This window comes from Taudactylus pleione, unplaced genomic scaffold (genome assembly GCF_031769625.1).
Source record: "Taudactylus pleione unplaced genomic scaffold, aTauple2 ptg001607l, whole genome shotgun sequence".
Classification (NCBI taxonomy): Eukaryota; Metazoa; Chordata; class Amphibia; order Anura; family Myobatrachidae; genus Taudactylus; species Taudactylus pleione.
Genome location: NW_028286004.1, coordinates 47,705 through 72,873, shown reverse-complemented (window position 1 = coordinate 72,873; position 25,169 = coordinate 47,705). Strand labels below are relative to the sequence as shown.

Here is a 25,169-nt window from a genome sequence, read left to right as displayed (position 1 = left end):
GTATAGGGCGGAGAGTGCGCTGTGCAGCGGAAACCAGACATGCTGGCATGGTAGTCCACCCCCATCACAGTACATGAGGCTGGGGGGGTCCACATCTATGAAGGCCACCCCCCTTGCTAACAGGGAGTGTGGTCAGAGACCAGGACACTGACCACTGTAAGCCATGGCGGGTCTTTTCAACAGCTCCAGTTAATGGCGGGCGTTTGGCGCGCCCACCTCCTTTTCACAAGTCCCCACATACATAGCCACTTGCACTGTCTATCCGTAGAATGGCGCCTAAATTCGCTAGCAAGGGAATCAGGCGGGGGGCGTATTGGTGACAGCCGCGGCTATCAAAGCCCAGCAGAAACAGTCAACATTAACTGTAATAAGCTCACTCTCCTTACCCACTTCAGGTGGAAGGAGGGAGCGAGATGCACCATTCTATGGGGATAGCGGTGTGTCACCGAGCCCAGTCCTACTCCACTGCTCCTGACTACTCAGGAGCAGTGGTATACTTACATGCTGCTGCGGCCGGGATGGTCTCAGGGGAGGTACCCGGACACAAGCAGTTTCCAGAGACATGATGTCTCAATTTCTTGCAGCGGCGCATTGGAGCAATCAGAGGCTTTTTAAAGAAGCCCTGTGCACTCCTTTGGTCTCACTGTCAGGACACCAGGGACACGGACCCCAACCTTTGTAGAGGTGGCGAAGTGTCCCTAATCTAGGCAAACTTGGGTGCCTTCTTTATAAAAATAAAATATAATAAAATACTGAGGGACTGGAGACAGCCCCCACTGTGCACCAGCTGTCTCGGGCAAAATTTCTAAACTGGGGCTGATGGGGCATAGAGGGGAGGAGCCAGTCACACGTCTAAATTTTTTAAAGTGCCAGGCTCTACTCTACCACCGTCTATACCCCACTGTCTTGAGCTCCAATGTCTTCTAGTGCATGAAGGAGAAATAATAATAATGGTGGTAGACAGAACATGATTAGTATTACCCACATTAATATAGGTGCAATGTAAATTTGCAAAGTAGGAGCATAGCTAAGGTAGCTTCCCATAGGTGTTCCCACTCCAGTGAAAGCTGCTTTGGGACGTAATTTCAGTAATAAGCTGTGCACCCTGTGGAATTTCACTCTAGCACATGTACTCTGTCAATTTAAGTTAAATGATCAGAATATATAATACAATCTCCTCTATTAAATAATACCAGTAATTCAAAAGAAGATAAGAGTCAGATCCTAGGTGCTATACATAAATAAAGCAGTGCCAAAGTAGCTACCCCTTAATGTCAGTTAGTGCATCACCAAAGCATTCTATTCCCAAAATGGGACCTCAACGCCCAGCGCGATACTGCCACTGTTTGCCGTTTTGCTCTTCACTTCAGTATTCACCTACAGGCTGGCCATACCCCACTGCCACAGTTCAGTACAGGGGGGTGCTATAACATGCACTTTCTCTGGGCGCCATGGTTCCACGCTACTCCTCTGCCCTCTCCTTCCCTTAACACATGAACTTTCTTGATATTGCCCTCTTGGTCAAGGACAGGTGTATACATAAAAAAACATTCGAAAAAGAGGTGGATTGTAATAATTATTTGCATTCTACTAGTTGTCATTACCATAAATGGAGGTCAAATATGCCAAAAGGGTAATACTTGCATATTAAACGTAATTGCTCTAATATAGGGGATTACTATGAACAAGCTCATGAGCTAACTATGGCTATTCGTGAACAGGGGTATTCAGATGAAGTAAAGCATGCTTTGTAAAGCATTCAAAGAGGTTGAATCTTACGAGAGGGTAAGTTTACTGGAGGTGGATGGCTCATCAAGGAGAAGTAAAGCTAAAAAGGATCACAAGTGTGAACTATCCTTTATCTCTAGATACAATGTCAAATTAGAGGGATTGTGAACAAGAATTTTTCTACTCTACAGATGGATAAAGTAGTAGCACCATATTTAGGTGAGAGACCTGTGGTTATTTTTAAAAAAGCAAAAAATGTAAAGAATTATTTAGCACAGAGTTTTTTATAAAACAGAGTGGGAACACAGTAACTAATAAAATAGGCGCCCCAGTTGGGTGGGGACAAAACCCAATGGATGCCACAAGCGTAGCAGATCCAAATGTATCACCTCTAATTTTATGAGACACAAGAGTAATGAGTTTTGTTCTTCCTCAATGGGTACCTCCTTTCCGATTGACAGTTTTGTTAACGGTCAATCGACATATGTAATATATTTAATCACTTGTATCTGTGGGGTACAATATGTGGGGAGGACAATAAGACGTTTGAACACGAGATTCCTGGTGCATTGAAGGAATGCACTTAAGGAAAGTTCTCTACATAGTGTCTCCCATCATGTAATGTCCAAGCATGGTGGAGATCACAAAGTACTCTCATTACAAGGTATATAACGAGTATAACCAACACCAAGAGGGGAGGGGAGGGGGGGTAGATAAAATCAATTATGTACTAGAGAGGCCTATTGGATCTTCACCCTGAAAGGATTAAATGAGAATATAGAAACGCAATCTAAGGTAATCATCTTTGGGGGATGGGGATTCATGAATGACTGGGGGCTCCTTGGGATAGTGAATTATATAGATTCCTCTTAATATCTGGTGTGAAAGTTTGTGTAGTATGGTCTATTTGCCTATTTATGTTACTATTTGTCATATGCTAGATACTCGTGGATTAGATTTGTTCATTTCAATCTATATTTATACATATGTGGTAGCTTCGGTTTTTGATTATATATAACTGATCAACTAGAATCGACCATAGGGAGCCCTTGAGAGGGCCTAACTTGGTGTATAACTATCATAAGGGAGGTACGAGTTGATATTTGCCCTCCTTTTTTATAGGAGTTTGAGAGTTACTTGAAGAATTATAACATCGTAAACAATCATTAATATTATTTATTTTATTTACTTTTTAGAGTTTGGGTAGTAGTATGTCTCCTCAAATAACTTTGTTTATTCAAAATTAGACTTTTGGGATGAATATAAATATAGTGTGACTTAACTTGGATTAGATCTAATGACTCTGTGCAGATGGAGTTAGCGCAACAGCCTGTTGAGCTATAGACTCCAGGGGGTAAATTTACCAAGATGGGAGTTCTATTAAGAAGTGATGTTGTTCATAGCATCCAATCAGATTCCAGCTATTATCTTCTATAAGGTGCTAGATAAATGAGAAGTAGAATCTGATTGGTTGCCATGGGCAACATCACTTCTTAAATAGAACTCGCAGCTTAGTAAATTTACTCACCAGGCATGTTAGTTAGAGTACTTTGGGTCCATTCAAGATCTTGATTTAAAATCATGTGTCAGTTTAATTTTCTTTCTTTATATAACCGATTAACTAGAACTCAACTAGAGGGAGCCCTTGAGGAGGCCTAATCTGGTTTAGGACTATGATTATAAAAAGAGAGATATGAACTGATATTCACCGTCCTTCTCTTTATGAGCATTACTTTAAGGATTATAACATCATAAACCATTATTATTACTTAATTGGTTGTTTCTGGCAAGCGCTCTCTAGATTGAGGGTTGTTGTTCTATCAGCTGCTGGACCTACATAGGGTAGCCCTTCCCTATTACTAATTGGTACAATAAAAAGAGGTTGGTTGGTCCGCGCTACTGATTGTGAGATATGCACAATATTATAAACATTGGGGGAATTAATTAATTAGGATAATAGAATGAATGAATCCCACACGTGTGTGTTAATCTACTATTTTTACTTACCAGACACCACCTGGTTTATGAATGGGATAAGAGCATTGTGACTTCTATACAAACCATCCATTGATCAAGTAGAATAGTAGATTAACACACACGTGTGGGATTCATTCATTCTATTATCCTAATTAATTAATTCCCCCAATGTTTATAATATTGTGCATATCTCACAATCAATAGAGCGGACCAACCAACCTCTTTTTATTGTGCCATTATTACTTATCTTTTAGAGTTTGGGCAGTGATATTTCTCCTCGCAAAACTAATAACTAAAGGGGCCTATCCATAAGGCGACCTGAAAGACTGAACGTCTAGCGTTCAGACCTTCAGGTCGCCGAGGTGGGGTGCCCACACTGAACGGCGTTCACTGAACAGCGTTCACCTATCTCAGAACATGCCGAACCTGAGGAGCGTCGTCAGGTTGACAGACATGTTAAGTAGATAGTCAGGGACGGCAAGGACCCAGCGTGCACGCGCATCGCTGGCTATCCATTACCCGACTTTGTGAACAATGCGACCAACACCTCCTCCGATTTCTGCAATTACAGAAAATGTTGGCTATCAAGATTTCTGACGTTCATGTCGAACTTTCCCTTATCCATCATTATATGCAGACGATGCGAGAACGTGTGACTTGTATTTCCACTTTAGAAGATGTCACTGCTCCAGTTGCGGGAAGGCTTTCGACCCTAGGGTCCCAGTTGGCATCCTGTCTCTCCAAAATCTCTGACACAGAGCTTCGACTTCACAGAATCAACGTCCAATATTTTGGTCTACCCTAAAAGGCGGAGGGATCTCACCCGGAGAAGTTTTTGGAAAAATGGCTGGTGGATACCTTTGGCCAGCAGGATATCACCGACCACTTTGCGGTGGAAAGAGCGCACTGTATCCCTACTAGGGCTCTTCCTCCTGGTGCTCTCCCTCGCACATTCATTGCCAAGATACTGCATTTCAAGGACAGAGATGCGATCCTTCGTCTGGCTCGTCTACATGGTTCTTTGGAATGCAATGGAAATCAGGTGGCTGTGTTCCCAGACTTTTCTATGGACGTCCAGAAATCTAAGTCCCAATTTGTAGCGATTAAACTTAGTCTACATGATCTAAGCCTCTCCTATGCCATGTTTCCTGCCCGTCTGCATGTGGTGGCTGATGGACAAATCTAATTTCTTTGATTCCCCACATGAGGCTTCGATATGGCTGGATCTTAGGGACTGTGGCAGTGATGCTCCTCCGGACTGACCTGGATTTGCTGTCTCGTGAGCAGTGCTTACTTATAGGTATTATCTTCATTATTCTGGTTTATAATATTAGGCCTCTGGAAATTACTAGTTTAGTATTTATTTGCCATTAGGCACTCTCAAATTGCTAATATTTTGAGGTATCTATTTTATATTGTATGGTCTGTTTTGCTGGATGCCAGGGGTGGGCAATTCTGCCTTGGGCCAGGATGATACACCACCTTACGGCTGAGGTTTATTGGGGGTGGAGGATTTTGTTTCTTGACTTGTTTTTTATTTTTGTTCCGGAAAAAATTTCATAAACTCAATAAAAAAAAATAAATGGTTACAAATGTTGCTATTTTAAGTCACTGATTCTCAAACTGTATATCAAATGGCAGCAACAGTAAAAATCATTTACACTGAAGTAACAAAAGTCACAGGATACCAGTATGTAAAGGTACGTCACCGTACTGTGACATCTTGGAAATGCCCAGACCTGCATCAGCTGTAATCTGACATCTGGTGAGTCAGTTTGAACACCGACTCGGCTGCTCATGGTAAGGCAACATTAAATTATCGGAGTTCGAACGGGGCACGATAGTGGGTTGCCCGACGGATTGAACACTCCATCTCCAAAGTTGTGCGGACATTCAACATGATGCTGTCACGTGTGTAACGGGAATACCTAATGGAAGGCATTACCACCCACCATGGACAGCTCAGTGGCTGACCACAGGTGCTTAATGATCGTGACCAGCGACATCTGGCCAGAATTGTCAGTAGTAATAGTAACCAATAATTGACACTGGCTCAAATCACATCCACACTGAATGCAGGTGGTACCAGACCCATATCCAGCAGGTCAATGCAGCGTTATTTAGCATCCATGGGATATGGGAGCAAAAGACCCACCAGTGTGCCCGTTTACACTACAGTACCAGCCACAGCTCCTCACCTGGGCTCGTGACATGGCTAATTGGACCCAGGAGGACTGGCAACATGTGGAATAGTCTGAAGAGTCACGGTTCCAGTTATTTCGGGCTGATGGTACGGTTCGGGTGTGGCGGAGACTGCAGGGACCCCTGTTGTCAACAAGGCACCGTGCAGGCCGGTGGTGTTCCATAATGGTGTGGCGTGTGTTCATGTGGCATGGGTTGGGTCCACCTGAACATGTCATTGACCAATAACAGCTACGTTGAATTGCTTGATGACCATTTGCAGCCCTTCATGGAATTCATGTATCCCCGTGACAACGGAATATTCCAGCAGGATAATGCACTGTGTCATCAGTCCCAAGTTGTCCAGAGTTGGTTCGAGGAACATTCTGGAGATATCCTACATGAACCCAATCGAGTATTTATGAGACGTGGAGAGGTCCATTTGCACCTACAAATATCAGGGAGCTGTGGGAAGCTATCCAGACGGCATGGGTAAACATTTCTCCAGAGTTGTTCTGTCCACTTGTGGAATCGATGCCATGTCGGGTTGCTGCACTTCGCCAGGCTAGAGGGGGTCCTACACGATACCAGGCATCTATCTCATGACTTTTTGCACTTCAGTGTATATAGTTTAGGTCGAGCAAACTGTTCTGTAATATTCTGGATAGTGACTTACCTTTTTTTCAGTCAACAAGTGCAATACACTGATAGAGACTTCAGAGCATGATACCTCCAAGATAGGACTGAAACACAGAAAACAATGCAATCATAACTATGTAGGTAAAGGAGAGTTTTCATTTCCCTCCTCCTTTACCACTTAAACCAAGGTTTCTAATAACAGACATTACGAGCGTTTACAGTATTTGCCCTTGGGTCATAGAGGTGGGTTTAAATGATGCCTAGTATTAGTCTGTAAATCAACCAAGAAATTTTATATATTCATTATTTTCGTTTCAGAAAGTTGTTTAGGCTTACTCTGACAACCAAAAGTGTGACTGGGAGCATACTACAGGTCCTTTGATACATAGCAAGATTGTAAAAACAAAACACAGGTCGATCAAGTACGTTCTTTCATAAATTCAGAGATGGACGCAATGCCAATGATTACGCAGTTGAGCGTTTATCTGTGGTCTGCGCATAAATTGTACTGTGCATGCGCCAAGTTACATTACGGTTTTCACTAACAGCGAAATGTGGTAAACTGGGTGGCAATGGGGGGGAGGGGTCTCAAACATGTCAGGGCGGGTATCAGCAGTCAACTGCGACCCTGTATACAGTAAAAATGTGTCTGGCAGCTTCCACAGGAATTCTGATTCTGAATCAGGCCCTTAGTTGATTGAGAGGAAGTCTAAACAAAACCCACCAGGTTTCCAACCTATCATGGGTACACAGTAGGTCGATGGGCACCAACCTGACGATTGGTAAGTGCATGTACACTTACCAATCGTCGGCACAATGTGTCGGGCCTGATGTCACAACTATCAGTCAACGCCGGGTCCCTGTAACGTGTACGGGGGATCGGCAGGTCGCCCGTACACACCAGCAGATGTACCTGTAGATACAGTATATCAGCCATCTGCTGTGCTGCACAGCCTATGCGATATGTCTGTAAATAATGTTGTTCACAGACATATCAGGGGTACAGACCCGCTCGATTGAACAACCGATATATATCACCCAAAATGAACCCAGCTTTAGTCTCACAGGGGGAAAAGGAGGATTTTACCTTGTTAAATCCTTTTTTTTTCACTCCAAAGGGATCACTCTGGGTATAGCCTGGAGAGAAGGAATCTGAGCACCAAACAGTTTCTAATTTTCTTCCCACAGCCACCTGGCTCCCTCCCCACTATTCCCTGCCCCCAGCCACAGTCCAGACAGTTTAAGTTAGCAAGCCAATGGCAGGAGCAAGGAGAAGAAGAGTGAGAAGGAAAACTGGCACACACTCAGAACCCACGTCAGAGAAAGGTGCGCCCAGTAAAGGCATCAGTGAAAATAAACCCCACAAGCCAGGTGCGTCAGGGTGGGCGTCCAGTGCCCCCTATGAAGTCAAAGTAAAGATTTAACCAGGTAAAACCATAAATCTTCCTTTCTTCTTCCACTAGGGGACACAGGGATCACTATGTGACGTCCTAAAGCTGTCCCCAATAGGAGGGGACTCTCCTTTGAGCCGGAAGGCAGCGTCCAAAGACCCAAAGGCGATAACTGCATAGTGACAAATAAAAGTGTGGGCAGATAACCACGTGGCGGCCGTACAAGTTGTACCACAGAAACGCCACGTTAAACCGCCCAAGAAGTTCCCACTCACCTGGCAGAATGAGCAGTTACCAGTATGTGCAAGAGATTATTCTGGTGGCCCCGCTTGGCTATCCATCACATTCTGTGGCGGATAGCCAAGCGGGGCCACCAAAATAATCTGTTCACAAACTGGCCAGCCCCGCTGGAGAAAATCGAACAGGACCACGTAGAACTTAGCTCAGAGTCTGTTAACGAAAAAAATACCGGAAGCCTACATTCCTAGAAACGTCCTCCGGAGAAGAGACTGGAACAAACAACCCCAGTTGAGAGGAACCGAGACACAACTCTGGGAAGGAACCCAAGCGAAACCGCAACCACAATGAAGGAATAAAGGACTACTAAAGTAGCCTACTGAAGAGTCCAATGAACCAAGAAAAGGTTCAATGGAGCAACCTGGTAAGAACAAGCAGTGACTGCACACAGAAGACGCCATAACAAAGGACACATTCACAGAAAGAGGATTCAAGATAGCTGGAATCATATAGGGAAGAAGCCTTTAACCGAACTCCTCTATAGGTCCTCTAATATGGAAATAATTCTGACCGAAGAGGGCTACTCGGCATGCCGTTGGCTACAACTGACCCCTCTGGAAAAAACCCTAGCTTTGAAGACGGGTGACAAGAGCCATGCTAGCAAAGTGAGGCGGGTCAAAGTCCGATTAAAGCACAGGTTCAGAGACCAGAAATTAGATTTATAGTAGACTTACTGTACCTGGATAACACTTTCTTCGAGGTCCATAGGGTCCACAGGGATACCATGGGAATATTATGGTTGGAAGACCAGGCACCAAACCGTTAAAAACTTTGGTTTCCAGAATGACCCTGGTCCACCTCCATATATACCCCGCCCTTAGCCATAGACTTCAATTTTAGTTAGCAAGCCCAAAGGCAGGAGAAAAAGAGAAGGAAAACAATCGTACACCAGAAACACTCTTACAACAATTTGTGACCATAAAAAATAAATACCCAAATGAAGCCAGGTGAGTCAGGGAAGGTGCCCTGTGAACCCTACGGACCTCGAAGAAAGAGTTATCCAGGTAAGTCTACCATAACTATATTTCTTCTTCGGGATCCATAGGGATCCACAGGGATGTTCTAAAGCAGTACCCCTAGGGTGGAGGACGCTCCTGAACAGAAAGGAGAACTCGTCGCCCAAAGGAAGCATCCTGAGAGGCAAAAGTATCAAAGGCATAGAACCTAAGAAAAGTGTGGACAGAAGACCACGTGGCAGCCTTGCATAATTGTTCCGCAGAGGCACCACGGCTGAATGCCGATGATGGCCCTACAGACCGAATAGAATGCTGTGTCAGAATGCTTAGGACAGGAAGATCAGCCTGTGTATACACCTGGGAGACAGTCATGCGTAGCCATCCTTGTTTGTGAAAACCATATATTACAAAATGAGAATCTGATTTTTTAACAGAATTCGTACGCTCCACATAAATACGGAGAGCAAACACAACATTCAGGGAGGTGTAGAACGGTCTGGAGCCTGAAAAGCTGGAACAACAACTTAATTTACCTGAAAACGGGACACTACCTCAGGAAAGTAACCCTCCCTTGTACAAAGAACAGATCTATCCTGGTAAAAAATAAAAAATGGGGAGCGACAAGAGAGCGCTGCCAAATTAGAGACTCTGCGAGCAGATGAGATCGCAATAAGAAAAATGTTTTTTGCTGTCAACCACTTCAACTTTACAGAGTCTAAAGGTTCAAATGGGATGCTTGCAACCCCTTAAGAACCGTTCCTCCTGGTGGAACAAAAGGAGGCTGAATCCGCAGAACTCATTGGAAGAAAATTCTAACATCTGGTAATGAAGCAGTCTTCTTCTGAAACCAGATTGATAGTGCAGAAACCTGCACCCTTAAAGTAGCCAAGCGGAGACCAAAGTCTAATCCTGCCTGCAGAAGTGCCAGAATCCTGGAAATACCGAACACCTTGGGATCATATTCCTTATGGGAATACCATTGACCAAAGGAATGCCACACTCTAATAGATGCGGGCAGAAGCAGGCTTCCTTGCCCTAAGCATCGTCTGAATAACCAATCTGGAAAATCCCTTTGTTTTTAGGATGGGAGTTTCAAGAGCCACACCATCAAAGCTAGGCGGGACAAGTCCGGATGTCAGCAGTGGCCCTGCTTTAGCAGATCCTGCCACAGAGGAAGAGGATGCAGACTATCTACTGACAGATTCTGTATGTCGGCAAACAAATGACGTATTACCGATCCGCCTTCCTGCTTGATTTTTCTGAGAATTCTTGGAAGCAGGGGAACTGGAGGAAAGAGATACGCCAACCTGAAGTCCCATCTTACTGCCAGTGCGTCCACAAAGGCTGCTGATGGGTCTCTGGACCTGGCCCCATACCTGGGGGGACCTTGAGGTTGTGGCGTGACACCATGCGGTCTCTCTCTGGTAGACCCCATTTGTTTACCAGGAGCTGGAATACCCCCGGATGGAGACCACTCTCCGGCGTGTATGTGATGGCGACTTAGGAAGTCTGCTTCCCAATTGAGTATTCCTGGAATTAATATAGCCCAAATGAGAACCCTTGTCACTTCATTCATGGCTGAATGACTTATTGTGCCTCCCCGATGATTGAGGTAGACTACTGCTGTTGCGTTGTCGGGCTGTATCTGGACAGGCCTACCCTGAAGCTGGTCCTGTGCCCTGACAAGTGCTTTGTATACTGCTCACAGTTCCAGAATGTTTATTGGTAGATTACTTTCTTGATCTGTCCATCTCCCTTGAAACATGTGATGACTTGTCACTAACCCCCATCCGCAAAGACTGACCGTCCATGGTGAGGAGCACCCAATTTGGAATCCAGAACATGCGACCCTTGTTTAGATGCTCCTTTTTTAGCTACCACAAAAGGGATTGACGAACCTTTGAGGTGAGAAAGATCATCTGGGACCGTATTGAATGATACTGTCCGTCCATCTGGAGAATCAACCTTTGTAGAGGCCTGGAATGGAACGGAGCATAGCCCACCATGTTGAAGGTCGATACCATTGATCCCAGTATCTGCACTGCTGACAGAATGGATACCCTTTTCCTGCATATAAAGCTTGTGTATCCGCATTGATAATACCACAATCTCGTCCTCTGGCAGAAACACCCTTTGTACCCAAGAATCTAGTAACGTTCCCAGATGAATCATCTGCTGTGTTGGAGAAAGTGATTTCTTCCAATTGATGATCCAGCCATGCATTTGTAGGCAGACTATGGTCAGATGAAGATGCTGTTGCAACACCTCCGGAGTCTGTGCCAATATCAGAAGGTCGTCCAGATATGGCAGTATTCTGACTCACTGACGTCTAGGGTAATAATCTTGGTAAATACCTGGGGAGCTGTAGAAAGGCCAAAGGGTAGAGCCTGAAACTGGTAATGTTGTTGGAGAACAGCAAACCTTAAAAATTGCTGGTGGGATGGGATAATTGGAACATACAGATATGCATCCTGAATATCCATGTAAACCATGTAATTTCTCGGCTCCATAGCCAAAATAATTGACCGGAGAGTTTTGATGCGGAATTGGGAACATGGATAAACCTGTTGAGTGTTTTTAGATTCAATATAGGGCTATATGTCCCATTTGGTTTCTGGACCAGAAATAGTTTTGAGAAATAACCCCTTCGCTGTTGAGAAATAGGGAATGGAGTTATCACCCTTGACTGCAGTAGGGCATGAATGGCTTTCTGAAAAGCCAAGGCCCTGTCCATATCCGATGGAGGCTTTGTGGCAAAAAACCTCTGGTGGGGTATCTCCTGAAAGTGAGGGCATACCCCTGAGAGACCTCTTCTTGGACACGGGCATCTGTGGTTGTTTGATGCCAACAATCCGCAAACTTAAGAAGTTGGCCCCCCACCCTGTAATCCCCCAGGAAGAGGCCCGCTCCATCAGGCCGAGGGCTTGCTGTCTGACCTAGAAGCTGAACTTCTTGTCCATCCAGACCCCTTAGGTTTGTTGCTTGACCTGCGAAAGCTATTCGGCTTGGAGGAAGTTAGTCTTTTGGTTTTCCACTGAGGACGAAAATACTGAAAAGAAACCTGCTTAGTTCTACTATTTGACATAGATGGCAGACCTGCTGACTTTGAAGCAGCCAGAGTAGAGATTATACTATCCAGCTCTGCTCCAAATAGTACATTTCCATGAAATGGTAAGACTTCCAGCACCCTCTTTGATGCTGTATCAGCTTTCCAAGACCTTAACCACAGGGCTCTACGTGCCACTATGGACTCTGCTGATGCCTTAGAAGCTAAAATCCCAGCATTCACTGCAGCTCCTCCCAGATAGGAAGCTGCTTCCTGTATATGGGAGATATTCATTATCTGTTCTCCGGTAGCATTCGTTAGGGTATTTTCCAATGCCCCAATCCATTCTTCAACTGCTTCAGCTACCCAGGCTCCAGCTGTAGCCGGACGGGTAATCGCTCCAGATGAAGAAAAGATCGCTTTAAGACGAGATTCAATCTTTTTTGTCTGCGGAATCTTTCAGAGAAGAAGCTGATGGAATAGGCAATATAGCCTTCATTAGATGCGTTACATTAGCATCCACAGTAGGAGGTATCTCCCACTTAGCGCCTACCGAAGGTGGGAACAGGTACAATAATTTTATTCTCTTATCAAGAAAAAAAAAAAAAAAAAAATCGCTCATCAGAGTTGGCTGTTCAGACTCCGGAAACACTATTTTGACCACTTTTCGGTGATGATTAAACATAAGAGGCTTCTTACAATGAGTTGGTTCATCATCCTGAATATCTAGGACTGATTTAACCGCCTTCACCAAAGCAGTAACATCCCCAGTAGATGGATGATCCTCCTCTCCAGAAGTAGACCTTGGAGAAGAATCCCGTGCATCATCTGACTCCTCTGATGATGCGTCTGAATCCATAGGTTGAACAGACTGAGATAAAGACAACTTACGTTTAGGTGCTTTAGTCACTACTGGTCTGTTATAAACATAAGCTGGCGTCATACTCTGACTAGAATGGCTATCTACATCCTTAATAGAGGAATATCCATGGAGGTGAATACATGTGAACACCCCATCCAAGGAGACATCGTTGGAGTAGTCAAACGATCCACTACCTGCACCATAACCTGGCGAAAAAGAAGCAACCCAAGGTGGCTCTTGTCCAACAACAGATAAACCGGACTGGTGAAGTGGCTCTTTAAAACAGATAGCACACAAACCCTCCATTACATCCTGTGAGGACACACGTCGTACGTTTTACATGAAACCAACACAGGTGGCTCCCCCTCGTTTCCCTTTATCTTTAAGACATGTTTAAAGTAAAGGGAACAAATCGCAAAGTAATGTGACCGCCTTCTAAATTAATGTAAAGCACCCAGAAAGAAAAACAGTGACAGCTGACAGATCGAAAATTATAGTCAGTCAGCAGCTAGCAAACAGTCACACACAATGCATATGTAATATAATTACAATAGGTTAAAAAAATCAACTACAGCAACGTAAAGCATTAGTAGGATATAGAGCACTGTATACCTTATCCAAGGGAGAGGTATACAAGGAGACTGGCCCAGACCCTCCTGAGACCAACAGCTACCAGGCGCATACCGAAGACCGTGTTTATACACGAGGAGGGTAGGTGGAGCAACCCAGATGCGCAAAACCAATATAATCAGGATTGCGGGTGTGTGGAGGAGCTGCAGTGAACGTCTACAAAGTCACATACAATGCATACTATAATTATTATTATCCTTTATTTATATGGCGCCACAAGTGTCCCGCAGTGCCTTACAAAGTACATACACAAATAATTTGACAAGTGACTTTACAGTACAATACAGGACAAGGACATGGATAATATACATTGCTACATTAGTGACCATAACACCTAGATATACAACAGAGAATAAGCAACCAAGTGTTAGGTGCCCTGGTGGGGGGTAAGAAGTAGATGAAAGTATAAGTAAAGAGAAGCACAAGAGGGTAGAGGGCCCTGCTCGTAAGAGCTTACATCTAGCTCAAAAATCAACTACAGCAACGCAAAGTACTAGTAGGATATAGAGCATCGTATACCTTAACTGAAGTAGAGGTATACAGGGAGACTGCCAGACTCTCCTAAGATAACTACTAGGTGCACTGAGCGTGGACCGTGAGCGTCTTATACACATGGAGAGCAGGTAGAACAACCCAGACGGCGAAACCTATTTATCAGGACTGTGTCTGGATCTGGGGAAGAGCGCCTACCTCCCCTTATGCTGCATTAACCAACTGGGTACGCTGGCCTCATTGCAGCAGATATGCTTCTGCTGCCGATTCTTGTCACCAGACGATAAGGCCCCAAGCTGGTGTAGTAAGGACGCGGACAACCCCTGGTACTTACAGCAGCGGCTTCTGGTGCGTCTCTACACCAGAAGCAAGGACTGCCGCGCCAGATTCCCCGCAAGCGAGGAACCGCCTTACAGGTCAGGACAGACCCCTCGTCCATTGCTGTGAGGTCACGCCATGTTTTTTGCATACCACGCCCCCTTTTTCGAGACTGGTAGATTACGAATGACTTTTAGTTTTAAAAGTAGATCAGAGTCCAAAAGTCTGGCCACCCCTGCTATAGAGCAAATCAATGAAGAAAAACATCATTGTGACAATTTATACAGCACTTTGAATATGCAATTCAGTATGGCGTGCCAATTCACAAAAATATGTTCTGGAGCTGGAGAATAAGATAAGGGAGATAAAAGGAGTATGGATGATTTCAGATATGAGGAAAGATTGTCCAAACTACATTTACAGGGCCATTCCTTCCACGAGGCACACATATGAAGGTGACAGCTGAGATGATGTTCTGATTTCATGGCTTCCATCACATTATTACTCCCTCCACTTATTGACCAGTAACCAGCCACAACACTCTGCTACTGCCTGCAGGAAGTAGAGGAGTGACACAAATCATTGTCTGACTGAAATTTGGATCAGCAGGGCTTCGAATAAGGTGCTCATTGTTTGCCATGTTCCTCAAGTTGTCATCTTTTATTAAGTCCTCATTCTACATCTATTTTTCAAATGAGAAAACTTCTATCAAGAATAAAACTCAGTTTATGCTTGAACAGCAATTAAGCACACTAAAAGACATACATTGGATCCCAGATGCATAGCTTAAATGGCTAGATCAGTGCTATAGTATGTACCCTAGTATAGCGTTCCCGCTAGGCTGTTTTAGCGAGGCGCGGCACCCTGCCCTCCAGAAGGAGGGCAAAAAGCGCCATGCCCTCACAGCCTGCGGGTGCCATCTTCACCCGCGGGTTGCAGTGTCCCGCGGGTGGAGAAATGTGTGGTGACCCGGTCACCACCGGAGAATAGACGCCTGGTGCAAGCGCCCCGCATCTATTCTCACTGTCTGCAGTGCTTGGGGGCTGCCCGGCGTGTCTATAAGTGCCGGGCACACCCCCAAGTACGACGAAAAAAGGGGACGATTCTTAGACACGCCCCCTTTTCGGGCACGCGCACAGAGTTGCCCTCTCTAGCTCCGGCGCCCTGCCTGCCGCCGGAGCTAGAATGAACACTACTAGTAGACAATGTTATAAGGGGGTTGGGTATGATATCCCGGCTGTTGGGATGCAGCTAGTCAGAATCCCGACAGCAGCATCCCGTCAGCCAGAATCCCGCCACCCATAGCAGTGAATGGTAAGTAATTTTCTAACCCCTACCCGGTGCCTAACCCTCCCCCCCTAGTGCCTTAACCTAACCTCTCTCTCCCCGCACCCTAATACTAAGCCTCCCTCTCCAGTGCCTAACCCTAACTCTCCCCCTAGTGCCTAACCCTAACCTCGCTATCCAACGCTACCCTCCCCTGCACCCCTTACCACCGGTATTATGACAGTCTGCATCTTGCACGCCAGGATGCCGACTACATCCCGTTACAAGGAAGTTGTGCACAACAGCAAATTAAAATAGAGATAGAACAGCGACCTGGGGTACGTTATAATGGTGTTATTAGTGATACTCTTCAAGAACTGTCAGTTGAGAAAGACGGGAATTACTTTCAATTATCCAGTATCGAATGCTGCAGGCTAGTGTTAGTGTGTAATATAGTCTTTTCTTTTGCCACATACAAGTCATTTCAGCTCACAAATTAATGCCACTTCAGCACTGTGTCTTCTCTTAAATAATACCTGGACAATTACATATTTAAGTTGCTTGAAAACTGGTTTGCATTTGGCTTGAAAATGCTTTTTCAATAACAGATTGAGATTGACAAGCCTTGTGTGGATGACCTGTATGTCGTGAAATGGTGGGGATTTTAATCCATTCTGCGTATTTGTGCAAAGAGGTCAACTGCTCTTGCATGAAACAGTTGATGCTGCTTTCCATGACAGCCTGCAGGATCAGCTATAGAAAATATTCAGCAAAACAATGGACAAAAGGCAAGCTCGTCCTCCACCATGAAACTAAAAGTTTATGCATGCTGTTGGCTTTGGCAGAAGTATGGAAGCTTCAGAAATGGAAGAGGTCCATGGGTTTGTTTTACAATGCACAATGACTGTGTTCCTGGAGTTTACAATTTACTATAGTGCATAAAGAAAATTATTTATTCATTTATTAGATGATTTATTTCAGAAACCAAAGGCCATTATATATCTGCACAACTAGTCTAACACTGAAGACTAATAGTCATTATTACTCTTGATCTGTTTGGGTTCTTGCTTTCAGATTTCTCTCTTTTCTTCTCGGTGCTATACACAGGGTTTCCAGGTGGAAGATCGACAGTCAATGGTTCAACACCAGATGGTCGACAGGAAATAGGTCAATGTGGTCAAAAGGTCTACAGGGTGAAATAGTCAACACATTTCTGTATGATTTTTTTATTTTTTATTTTAAGGTTAGGGGATAGGGTGAGGGTTAGGCTGCCAGAGGGGACGGCTAGGATTAGGCACTAGGGGGAGGGTTAGGCACTATGGGAAGGTTTAGGATTAACAAAATTTTACTGTCGATCCATTATACCACACCACCATTTAAAGACCAGACCTAGCAGTGTAGTGATTAATCGATGCAAAGCGAGGAGAAGCTTCCCGTATGTAAACAAAATCGCTATTTCATGTAGTGTGAAATCCAATCTCCACTACAGCCGCTTAACATGTAATATTGATAAAGCAAGAAACTATGCACTTTGAGATGTATGGACATTTAGAGGATAGCACTCACCTAAGAGAAAGATACAATTGATGTGACTCGAGGCATTCAGATATCATTCGGCAGAGAAAATCTGCATATACGGAGCCTATCATAAGTCAGCCAAAAAGAGCAAATAGTGTCAATTAAGAGGCAAACATTGACTGGTCATATAAAAATAATAGCTGATCATTTCAACGAACAAAAGAGAAAAATCATTAACATGAAAAGTATTAACAGATGACAGTAAAAAAAATTAATTCATACTTTTTTCTACAGTGACAGTAAACTGATCATTCTGATTACCTGTTTTTGCTTGAACTAATATTGGAGCAATTAGAGTGTTGCATGCTGGCCGCGCGTACTTGTTGCAAAACACAGTAAGTGCCACAGTAAGAGATCGAGAAGCTGGTGAGGTGAGTGAGAGTACCTGTAACAAACAACAGTGAAAGCCATTACAGGAATGTGGTGAGAATATATGGCACACAATCTCATGTAAATAACTATAGATATCACCATTTAGAAAAATGTTTACTTCGATAACATGAAACATGCAGTATGAGAGAGAAAATTAGAGTTATGGTAGACTTACATAGATAACTCCTTTTCTTTGAGGTCCATAGGGTCCACAGGGATACCATGGGGATATTATGGTTGAAGACAAGGCAACAAACAATTAAAGCTTCAGCTCCCAGGATGTCTCGGGGTCCTCCACCATATATACCCCGCCGCTAGCCATAGGACTTCAGTTAAGTTAACAAGCCTCTAGGTAGGAGAAGGAAGAGTAATCGTACACCAGAAACACTTTTACACAAAGAGAGGGAATCTGTGACGAAAGAAAAAATTCCCCATGCAGTCAGGTGCGTCAGGGTGGGTGCTCTGTGGACCTCGAAGAAAAGGAGTTATCTAGGCAAGTCTACCATAACACTAATTTTCTTATTCAGGGTCCTTAGGGTTCCACAGGGAAACCATGGGGATGTCCTAAAGCAATTCCCTTAGGGTGGGGGACGCTCCTGAGCAGAAAGGAGAACTTGTCACCCAAAAGGAAGCATCCTGAGAGGCAAAAGTATCAAAGGCATAGAACCTAAGAAAAGTGTGGACAGAAGACCACGTGGCAGCCTTGCACAATTGTTCAGCAGAGGTACCACAACTAAATGCCCACGATGGCCCTACAGACCGAGTAGAATGTGCCGTTACCATGCTTGGGACAGGTAGATCAGCCTGTGTGTACAGCTGAGAGATAGTGATCCGTAGCCATCTCGCCAGAGTCTGCTTATTAGCTGGCCATCCTCATTTGTGAAAACCATATAATACAAAAAGAGTATCTGATTTTCTAACAGGGTTTGTGCACTTCACAGATACAGAGGGTACAAACTACATCTAGGGAAGCTTCACCTACAGAAAGATCTTCAATTTCTTCATTTACATGAAAACGGGACACTACCTTAGGAAGGTACACTCCCTTGTATGAAAAACAGCTTTATCCTTGTGAAAAATAAAAAATGGAGAGCGACAAGAAACCGTTGCCAAATCAGATACTCTGCGAGCAGAAGAGATAGCAAGAAGAAAAAGTCTCTTCGCTGTCAACCACTTCAAATCTACAGAGTCTAGAGGTTCAAATGGAGGAGCTTGTAGCCCCTTAAGAACCAAAGACAAGTCCCACGGTGCTACTGGTGGAACAAAAAAAGGCTGAACTAGCAGAACTCCTTGGAAAAAAATTCTAACATTTGGTAAAGGGGCAATCTTCCTCTGGAACCAGACTGACAGTGCAGAAACCTGCACTCTCAAAGTAGCCAGGCGGAGACCACGGTCTAAACCTGCCTGGAGAAAAGACAGTATCCTGGAAATCCTAAACACCTTAGGATCATACTTTCTGTGGGAACACCACTGACCAAAAGAATGCCAAACTCTAATATTTGCTGGCTTCCGTGCCCTAAGCATCGTTTGAATTACAGAACTGGAAAAACCTTTTCCTTTTTAGAATGGAAGATTCAAGAGCCACGCCGAGGATACGGACTGTGTATTGACAGATTCTGTATGTCGGTGAACCAGTGAAGTCTAGGCCAAGCCACCAGTATTACTGTACCACCTTCCTGCTTGAATTTCCCCAAGAACTCTTGGGAGGAGGGAGATTTGAGGAAAGAAATATGCCAGCTCCCAGTGCATCCATGGTTGCTGATGGGTCTCTTGACCTGGACACCTTGTGGTTGTGATGCGACGCCATGAGATCCATCTCTGGTAGACCCCATTTGCTTACCAAGAGCTGAAACACTCCTGGATGGAGAGACCACAAAAGTCTGCAATTGAGTACTCCCGTCATGATTATTGCCGAGATGGCCGGAAGATGAAGTTCTGCCCAAATCAGAACCCTTGTCACTTCTTTCATGGCTCCGTAACTTCTTGTGCCTCCCCGATGATTGAGACAGGCCACTGTTGTCGCATTGTCGGACTGGATCTGGACCGGCTTGCCCTGGAGCAGGTCCTGTGCCATGACAAGTGAGTTGTATACTGCTCGCAGTTCCAGAATGTTTATTGGCAGATGAATTTCCTGATTTGTCCAACTTCCCTGCAAGGTGTGACAACCTGTAACTGCTCCCCATCCGCGAAGACTGGCGTCTGTGGTGAGCAGCAGCCAATTTAGAATACAAAATGGGCACCCTTTGTTCAGATGATCCTTTCTCAGCCACCACAGGAGGGAGTGACAAACCTCTGGTGTAAGAAGGATCCTCTGGGACTTTATTCGATGATACTGTCCATTCCACCTTGAGAGAATCAATCTTTACAGAGGCCTGGAATGGAACGGATCATACCCCACCATGTCGAAGGTGGAACCCATTGATCCCAGAACCTGCATTACTAACAGAATGGTTACCCTTCGCTTTCAAAGCAGCTCACGTATTCGCAACAATAGGGCCACAATCTTGTCCTCTGGCAGAAACACCTTCTGTGCCCGAGAATTCATAAGAGCTTCCAGATGTACCATCTGCTGTGTTGGATAAAGTGATGATTTCTTCCAATTAATGATCCAGCCGTGCTTTTGTAAGCAGACTATGGTCAGCTGAAGACGGTTTTGTAAAACAACCGGAGTCTGTGACATTATCAGAAGGTCATCCAGAAATGGCAGAATTCTGACTCAGACACCCGAGATACTGTATGCCGTCATGACTGCCATTATTTTGGTAAATACCCGGGGAGCCGTAGATAGGCCAAAGGGTAGAGCCTGAAATTGGTAATGGTGCTGAAGGACAGCAAACTGTAAAAATTGCTGGTGGGATGGTATAATAGGAACATGAAGATATGCATCCTGAATGTCCAGGGAAACCATGTAATCCCCAGGCTCAATTGATCGGAGAGTTTCCATACACATATTGGGTACATGGATAAACCTGTTGAGGGTTTTTAGATTCCGTATAGGACGATAAGCCGCATTCGGTTTCTGAACCAGAAATAGATTGGAATAGTAATAGTCCAGGTACCTGTTGAGACACAGGTACCTGGACTATTACCTCCGTCTTCAGCAAGGAGTGAATGGCTTCCCGAAGGGCCAAAGCTTTTACTGCATCTTCTGGAGGACCTGTGCAAAAAATAAAAAACAACTTCTGGGGAGGATGCCTCCTGAAAGTGAGGGCATACCCCTGAGAGACCATTTCTCGGGCCAAAGCATCTGTTTGACGCCAACAATCCGCAAACTGAAGAAGTCAGCCTCCCACCCTGGGATCCCCAGGAGGAGGCCCGCCCCATCAGGAAGAGTGTTTGTCGTCCAGTTTAGAATCTGGACGTCTTGCCGGGCCAGAGCTTATTTTGTCGCCTTGATATTTTGCGAAAAACTAGACATCTTAGAGGAATGCTGTTCCCTTGCTCGTCCCAGAGAATGGAAGGACCGAAAAGAAACCTGCCTAGACTTTATAGTCGCCGTAGAAGACCTGCTGACTTTGAAGCTGCCAGAGCAGCTAAAATTTCATCCAAATCTGCTCCAAAAATACTTTTCCATAGAAAGGTAAAACTTACAGGATCAAAGGCGCTGGATCAGCTTTCCAGGATCTTAACCAAAGGGCCCTGTGTGCCACTATTGAAGCTGCTGATGCTTTAGAAGCTAAAATTCCAGCATCTACAGCCGCTCCTTCCAGATAGGAAGCCGCTTTCCGTATATGGGAGATATACATCATTTGCTCTCTGGTAGAATTTGGTAGAGAATTTTCCAATGCTCCCATCCATTGTTCAACAGCTTTGGCTACCCAGGCTCCAGCCATAGCTGGACAAGTAACGGCTCCAGATGATGACAAGATCGTTTTAAGACATGCTTCAATCTTTTTATCCGTGGAATCCTTCAGGGAAGATGCAGAAGGAATAGGCAATGTAGCATATCTTATTAAATGTGTCACATGAGCATCCACAGTAGGAGGTACCTCCCGCTTAGTACATACAGAAGCCGGGAAAGGATACAACGATGTTATTCTCTTATTCACATAAAAACTTTTGTCTGGGTTACCCCATGCCTCATCCATAAGCTCTGAGAACTGTTCAGATACAGGAAACTCCGTTTTGACCACCTTCCAGTGGTGATTAAACACTGGAGCCTTCTTACTATGAGCTGGTTCATCATCCTGAATGTCTAGGATTGATTTAACCGCCTTCACAAAAGAAGGAACATCCACTGTAGACGGATAGTCCTCCTTCTCCCCCGAGCTAGACCCGAAAGAGGAACTTTGCACATCATCTGAATTCTCTGATGATGCGTCTGAATCCATACAGATGTGCCCAGCTAGTTTGTTGTTCATGGCGTGCCATTCAGTACTCTGTCGCACCATGGAACGTTACGCGACAGCTTGGCGTACCGTGGTATTCTTCAACTAAGAATAAACAATATGGCATGTAATACAGCGCTTAACCGCTGGGTGGAGAGTGCTCCACTGTTGTAATTTGTACTGAATATAATAGTGTTAAATTGGATGGATATCACATTCACACACTGTACAGTATTTGCATGTTTGCACAACCAGTCTTTTTCATATCACATACATAAGCTCTTAGAACGGGACGCAAATCAGCACACATACTGTACAGTAGTGTAGTTGCCCGAGTTGTTATGATGGCATAACCAATACTTTAGATTAATGAGATGCACGCACAGCTTTCAATGAGATGGGATGAATTATTCTCTAATGGTGGGATACTGTGTGTACTACTATGATATTTTAAAAGGAAGACATTTTATTATTAAAAACAGCAGCAGGTGGGTGGAGTGCACTACATGGGGTTCTTAATATACAGTAGCTGGCTTGTGGGCTAGAGGTTAGGTGATCACTTTGCAATAGTTCTTGTCCCGGGTTCGAGCCCTGGAAAAAAATAAATCTTTTTTTGCACTGTCGGCTCTGGACACTATTGGGCTGTTTAAAAGTGAGGCATTACAAACTGATTGTGCGTTTAAAACCGCAAACTTGCGCCAATGAAGGAAAGTCGGCGCTGTGGTGGCTGTAAGCTCCGAGGGGTTGAAATGGGATCTCTGGCGCATGCCCAGTGGAGGGGTTGCAATGGGATCGCTGGCACATGCCATGGTGTATGGAAGACTATAGCACTGCGCATGCCCAGTTGTCTGTATTACATACTGACTGTGCGGTTGAAGTTGCACACTAGCGCCACTGTCAGTGCTGTCCCAGACTATTACACTATAGAGATTTCATGACTTCAGAAACTGGTAGTGGGCTCTGTTAGAGAGATGTCTCTGTATTACAAACTGATTGGCGCAAATTTACGTTTTTAAACGCACGTCAGCACGCTGGCGCTGTGGTGGCTGTCAGCTCCAAGGGGTTACAATGGGATCTCTGGCGCATGCCCAGTGGAAGGAATGCAATGGGATCTCTGGCGAATGCCCAGTGGAGCCACTCTATACACCATGTAGCGCTATGCCATGGTGTATGGAAGATGATAGCACTGCGCATGCCCAGTGGTTCGGGAGTCACACAGCGAAAGTGCGATGGCTGTATTACAGTACATACTGACTGTGCGGTTGAAGTTGCACACTTGCGCCACTGTCAGCGCTACCCCAGACTTTTACACTATAGTGCTTTCATGACTTCAGAAACTGGTAGTGTGCGGTTTGAGAAAGAGGTCTCTGTATTAAAAACTGAATGTGCGTTTAAAAATGCAAACTTGCGGCAATGTCAGCATGTTGGCGCTGTGGTGGCTGTCAGCTCCGATGGGTTACAATGGGATCTCTGGCACATGCCCAGTGGAAGGGATGCAATGTAATATCTCTCTCTGAAACAGCACACTACCAGTTTCTGAAGTCATGAAATCACTGTAAAAGTCTGGGACAGTGCCGCAATTTTGCGTTTTCAAAACGCACAGTTTGTTATATAGAGACACCACTTTTAAACAGCCTACTACTAATTTCTAAAGTCATGAAATCACTATAGTCTGGGATTGCGCAGTAGAAATAGACTCGAAACGCCACGACTAGCAAGATGCTACGTGGGTACTGTATTGGAGCGCCGTACACCCCTTTCTTGAGCACACTGTGGCATAAAGTAGCATAGACATGCCAGGTGATGGGAAGTTGTGGATAATGTATTGAATACTGAACTAGTGAAGATTTAAAAAAATAATAATAATATATATATATATATATATATATATATATATATATATATATATATATATATATATATATATATAGTCCAAGAATGTTCTGCACTCACACCTGTTACAACTTTTGTTCAGGGTGCACTTCAAGACAAAAAGTCCATAAATAGAAAAAATCGTATCCTCCAATAAATGTTGGATGAAGGCACTCACTTAAAATAATTTTTCAATTTATTGAGACATGATGGGTGAAAAAATCTTATTTAAATATTCAGACACCATTCCATATGTGTCGACGTTTCGATCTGTTAACAGACCTTTATCAAGACAAGTGTCTGTAACATAACATCACATACAAACATCTAAAAAAGAAACAGAGACAAAAAAACAAATCACTATCATAAGACAAAGTCTATCTGGCCCCATTCTATTTCCCCAATGGACATATATTGCCAACATACCATAAGACACGCAAACTCAATAATCCTGGCAATAGGATAACCACTGGGAATCGATCTCTATAGAAAACAGCAAAAGATCAATAAGCTTCAATCTTTTAATATAGACTGGAAAATACATTAACAATGTCCCCAGTGTCTGATAAATAGACCAATCTAGTCAAGAAAAACAACCTGGAGAGATCTTAAACTGTTAGATAATCACATTAACCCTTATAACCAATACTAAAACAATAGAAGGTATAGAGACTATAGGGGGAACATGAACCCACCTCTGTATTGACCCATTATATATATTGCAAAATGAAATTCCAATCAATAACTAGATTCACACGCCTTCTAAATGTTAAATCAACATACAGAAACAAATGCATATATAAATAAATGCACAATGTGTCCCATACCTAGGAGAAAATACTTGTCTCTACAGGTTAGAGGTAAATCATTCTTTTTTCTTTTACAATGTCAATCTGTCTCCACCCAATCGAGATCACCTGAAAAAACCACATTAAATTACATAGATCCAATCTATGAAACACATGCACCTAAATATATTACCTCACTAATTATGGATAATAGGATCAGTTACACATGTAAACAGCTGTCCATAACCTACAGCTAACCAGCATGTGAACAATCAATGTATAACAAATAAACAGTTACCTCTAGGAACGCTGTCAACGCAGATGACACTGCCCGATCATGCCAAAAGCCAGGAGACCAGTGCCCAGTAATCACCACCACCCCCATAAGTACTTCCAAAACATGCGCTTAAACGAGTGACATCATCACTCTGCGACGCATGTATCATTC

General features: G+C 44.1%; 1 protein-coding gene across 5 annotated transcripts in view; it reads right to left on the bottom strand.

The window, feature by feature from the left end:
- Window positions 1-25,169, bottom strand: part of FANCE (FA complementation group E) — an 87,545-nt gene that overhangs the window by 16,741 nt on the left and 45,635 nt on the right. For 3 of the 5 annotated variants that reach the window (XM_088464182.1, XM_088464178.1, XM_088464177.1), the window contains 3 exons: window positions 17,623-17,746; window positions 17,350-17,425; window positions 6,563-6,629 (listed from right to left, as the gene is read on the bottom strand). In XM_088464182.1, the coding sequence (XP_088320308.1) occupies window positions 6,563-6,629; window positions 17,350-17,425; window positions 17,623-17,746 (267 nt within the window). Of the gene's footprint in view, window positions 1-6,562; window positions 6,630-16,784; window positions 16,970-17,349; window positions 17,426-17,622; window positions 17,747-25,169 lie in introns of those variants that run through there. The other 2 variants (XM_088464180.1, XM_088464179.1) reach the window with 2 other exon arrangements.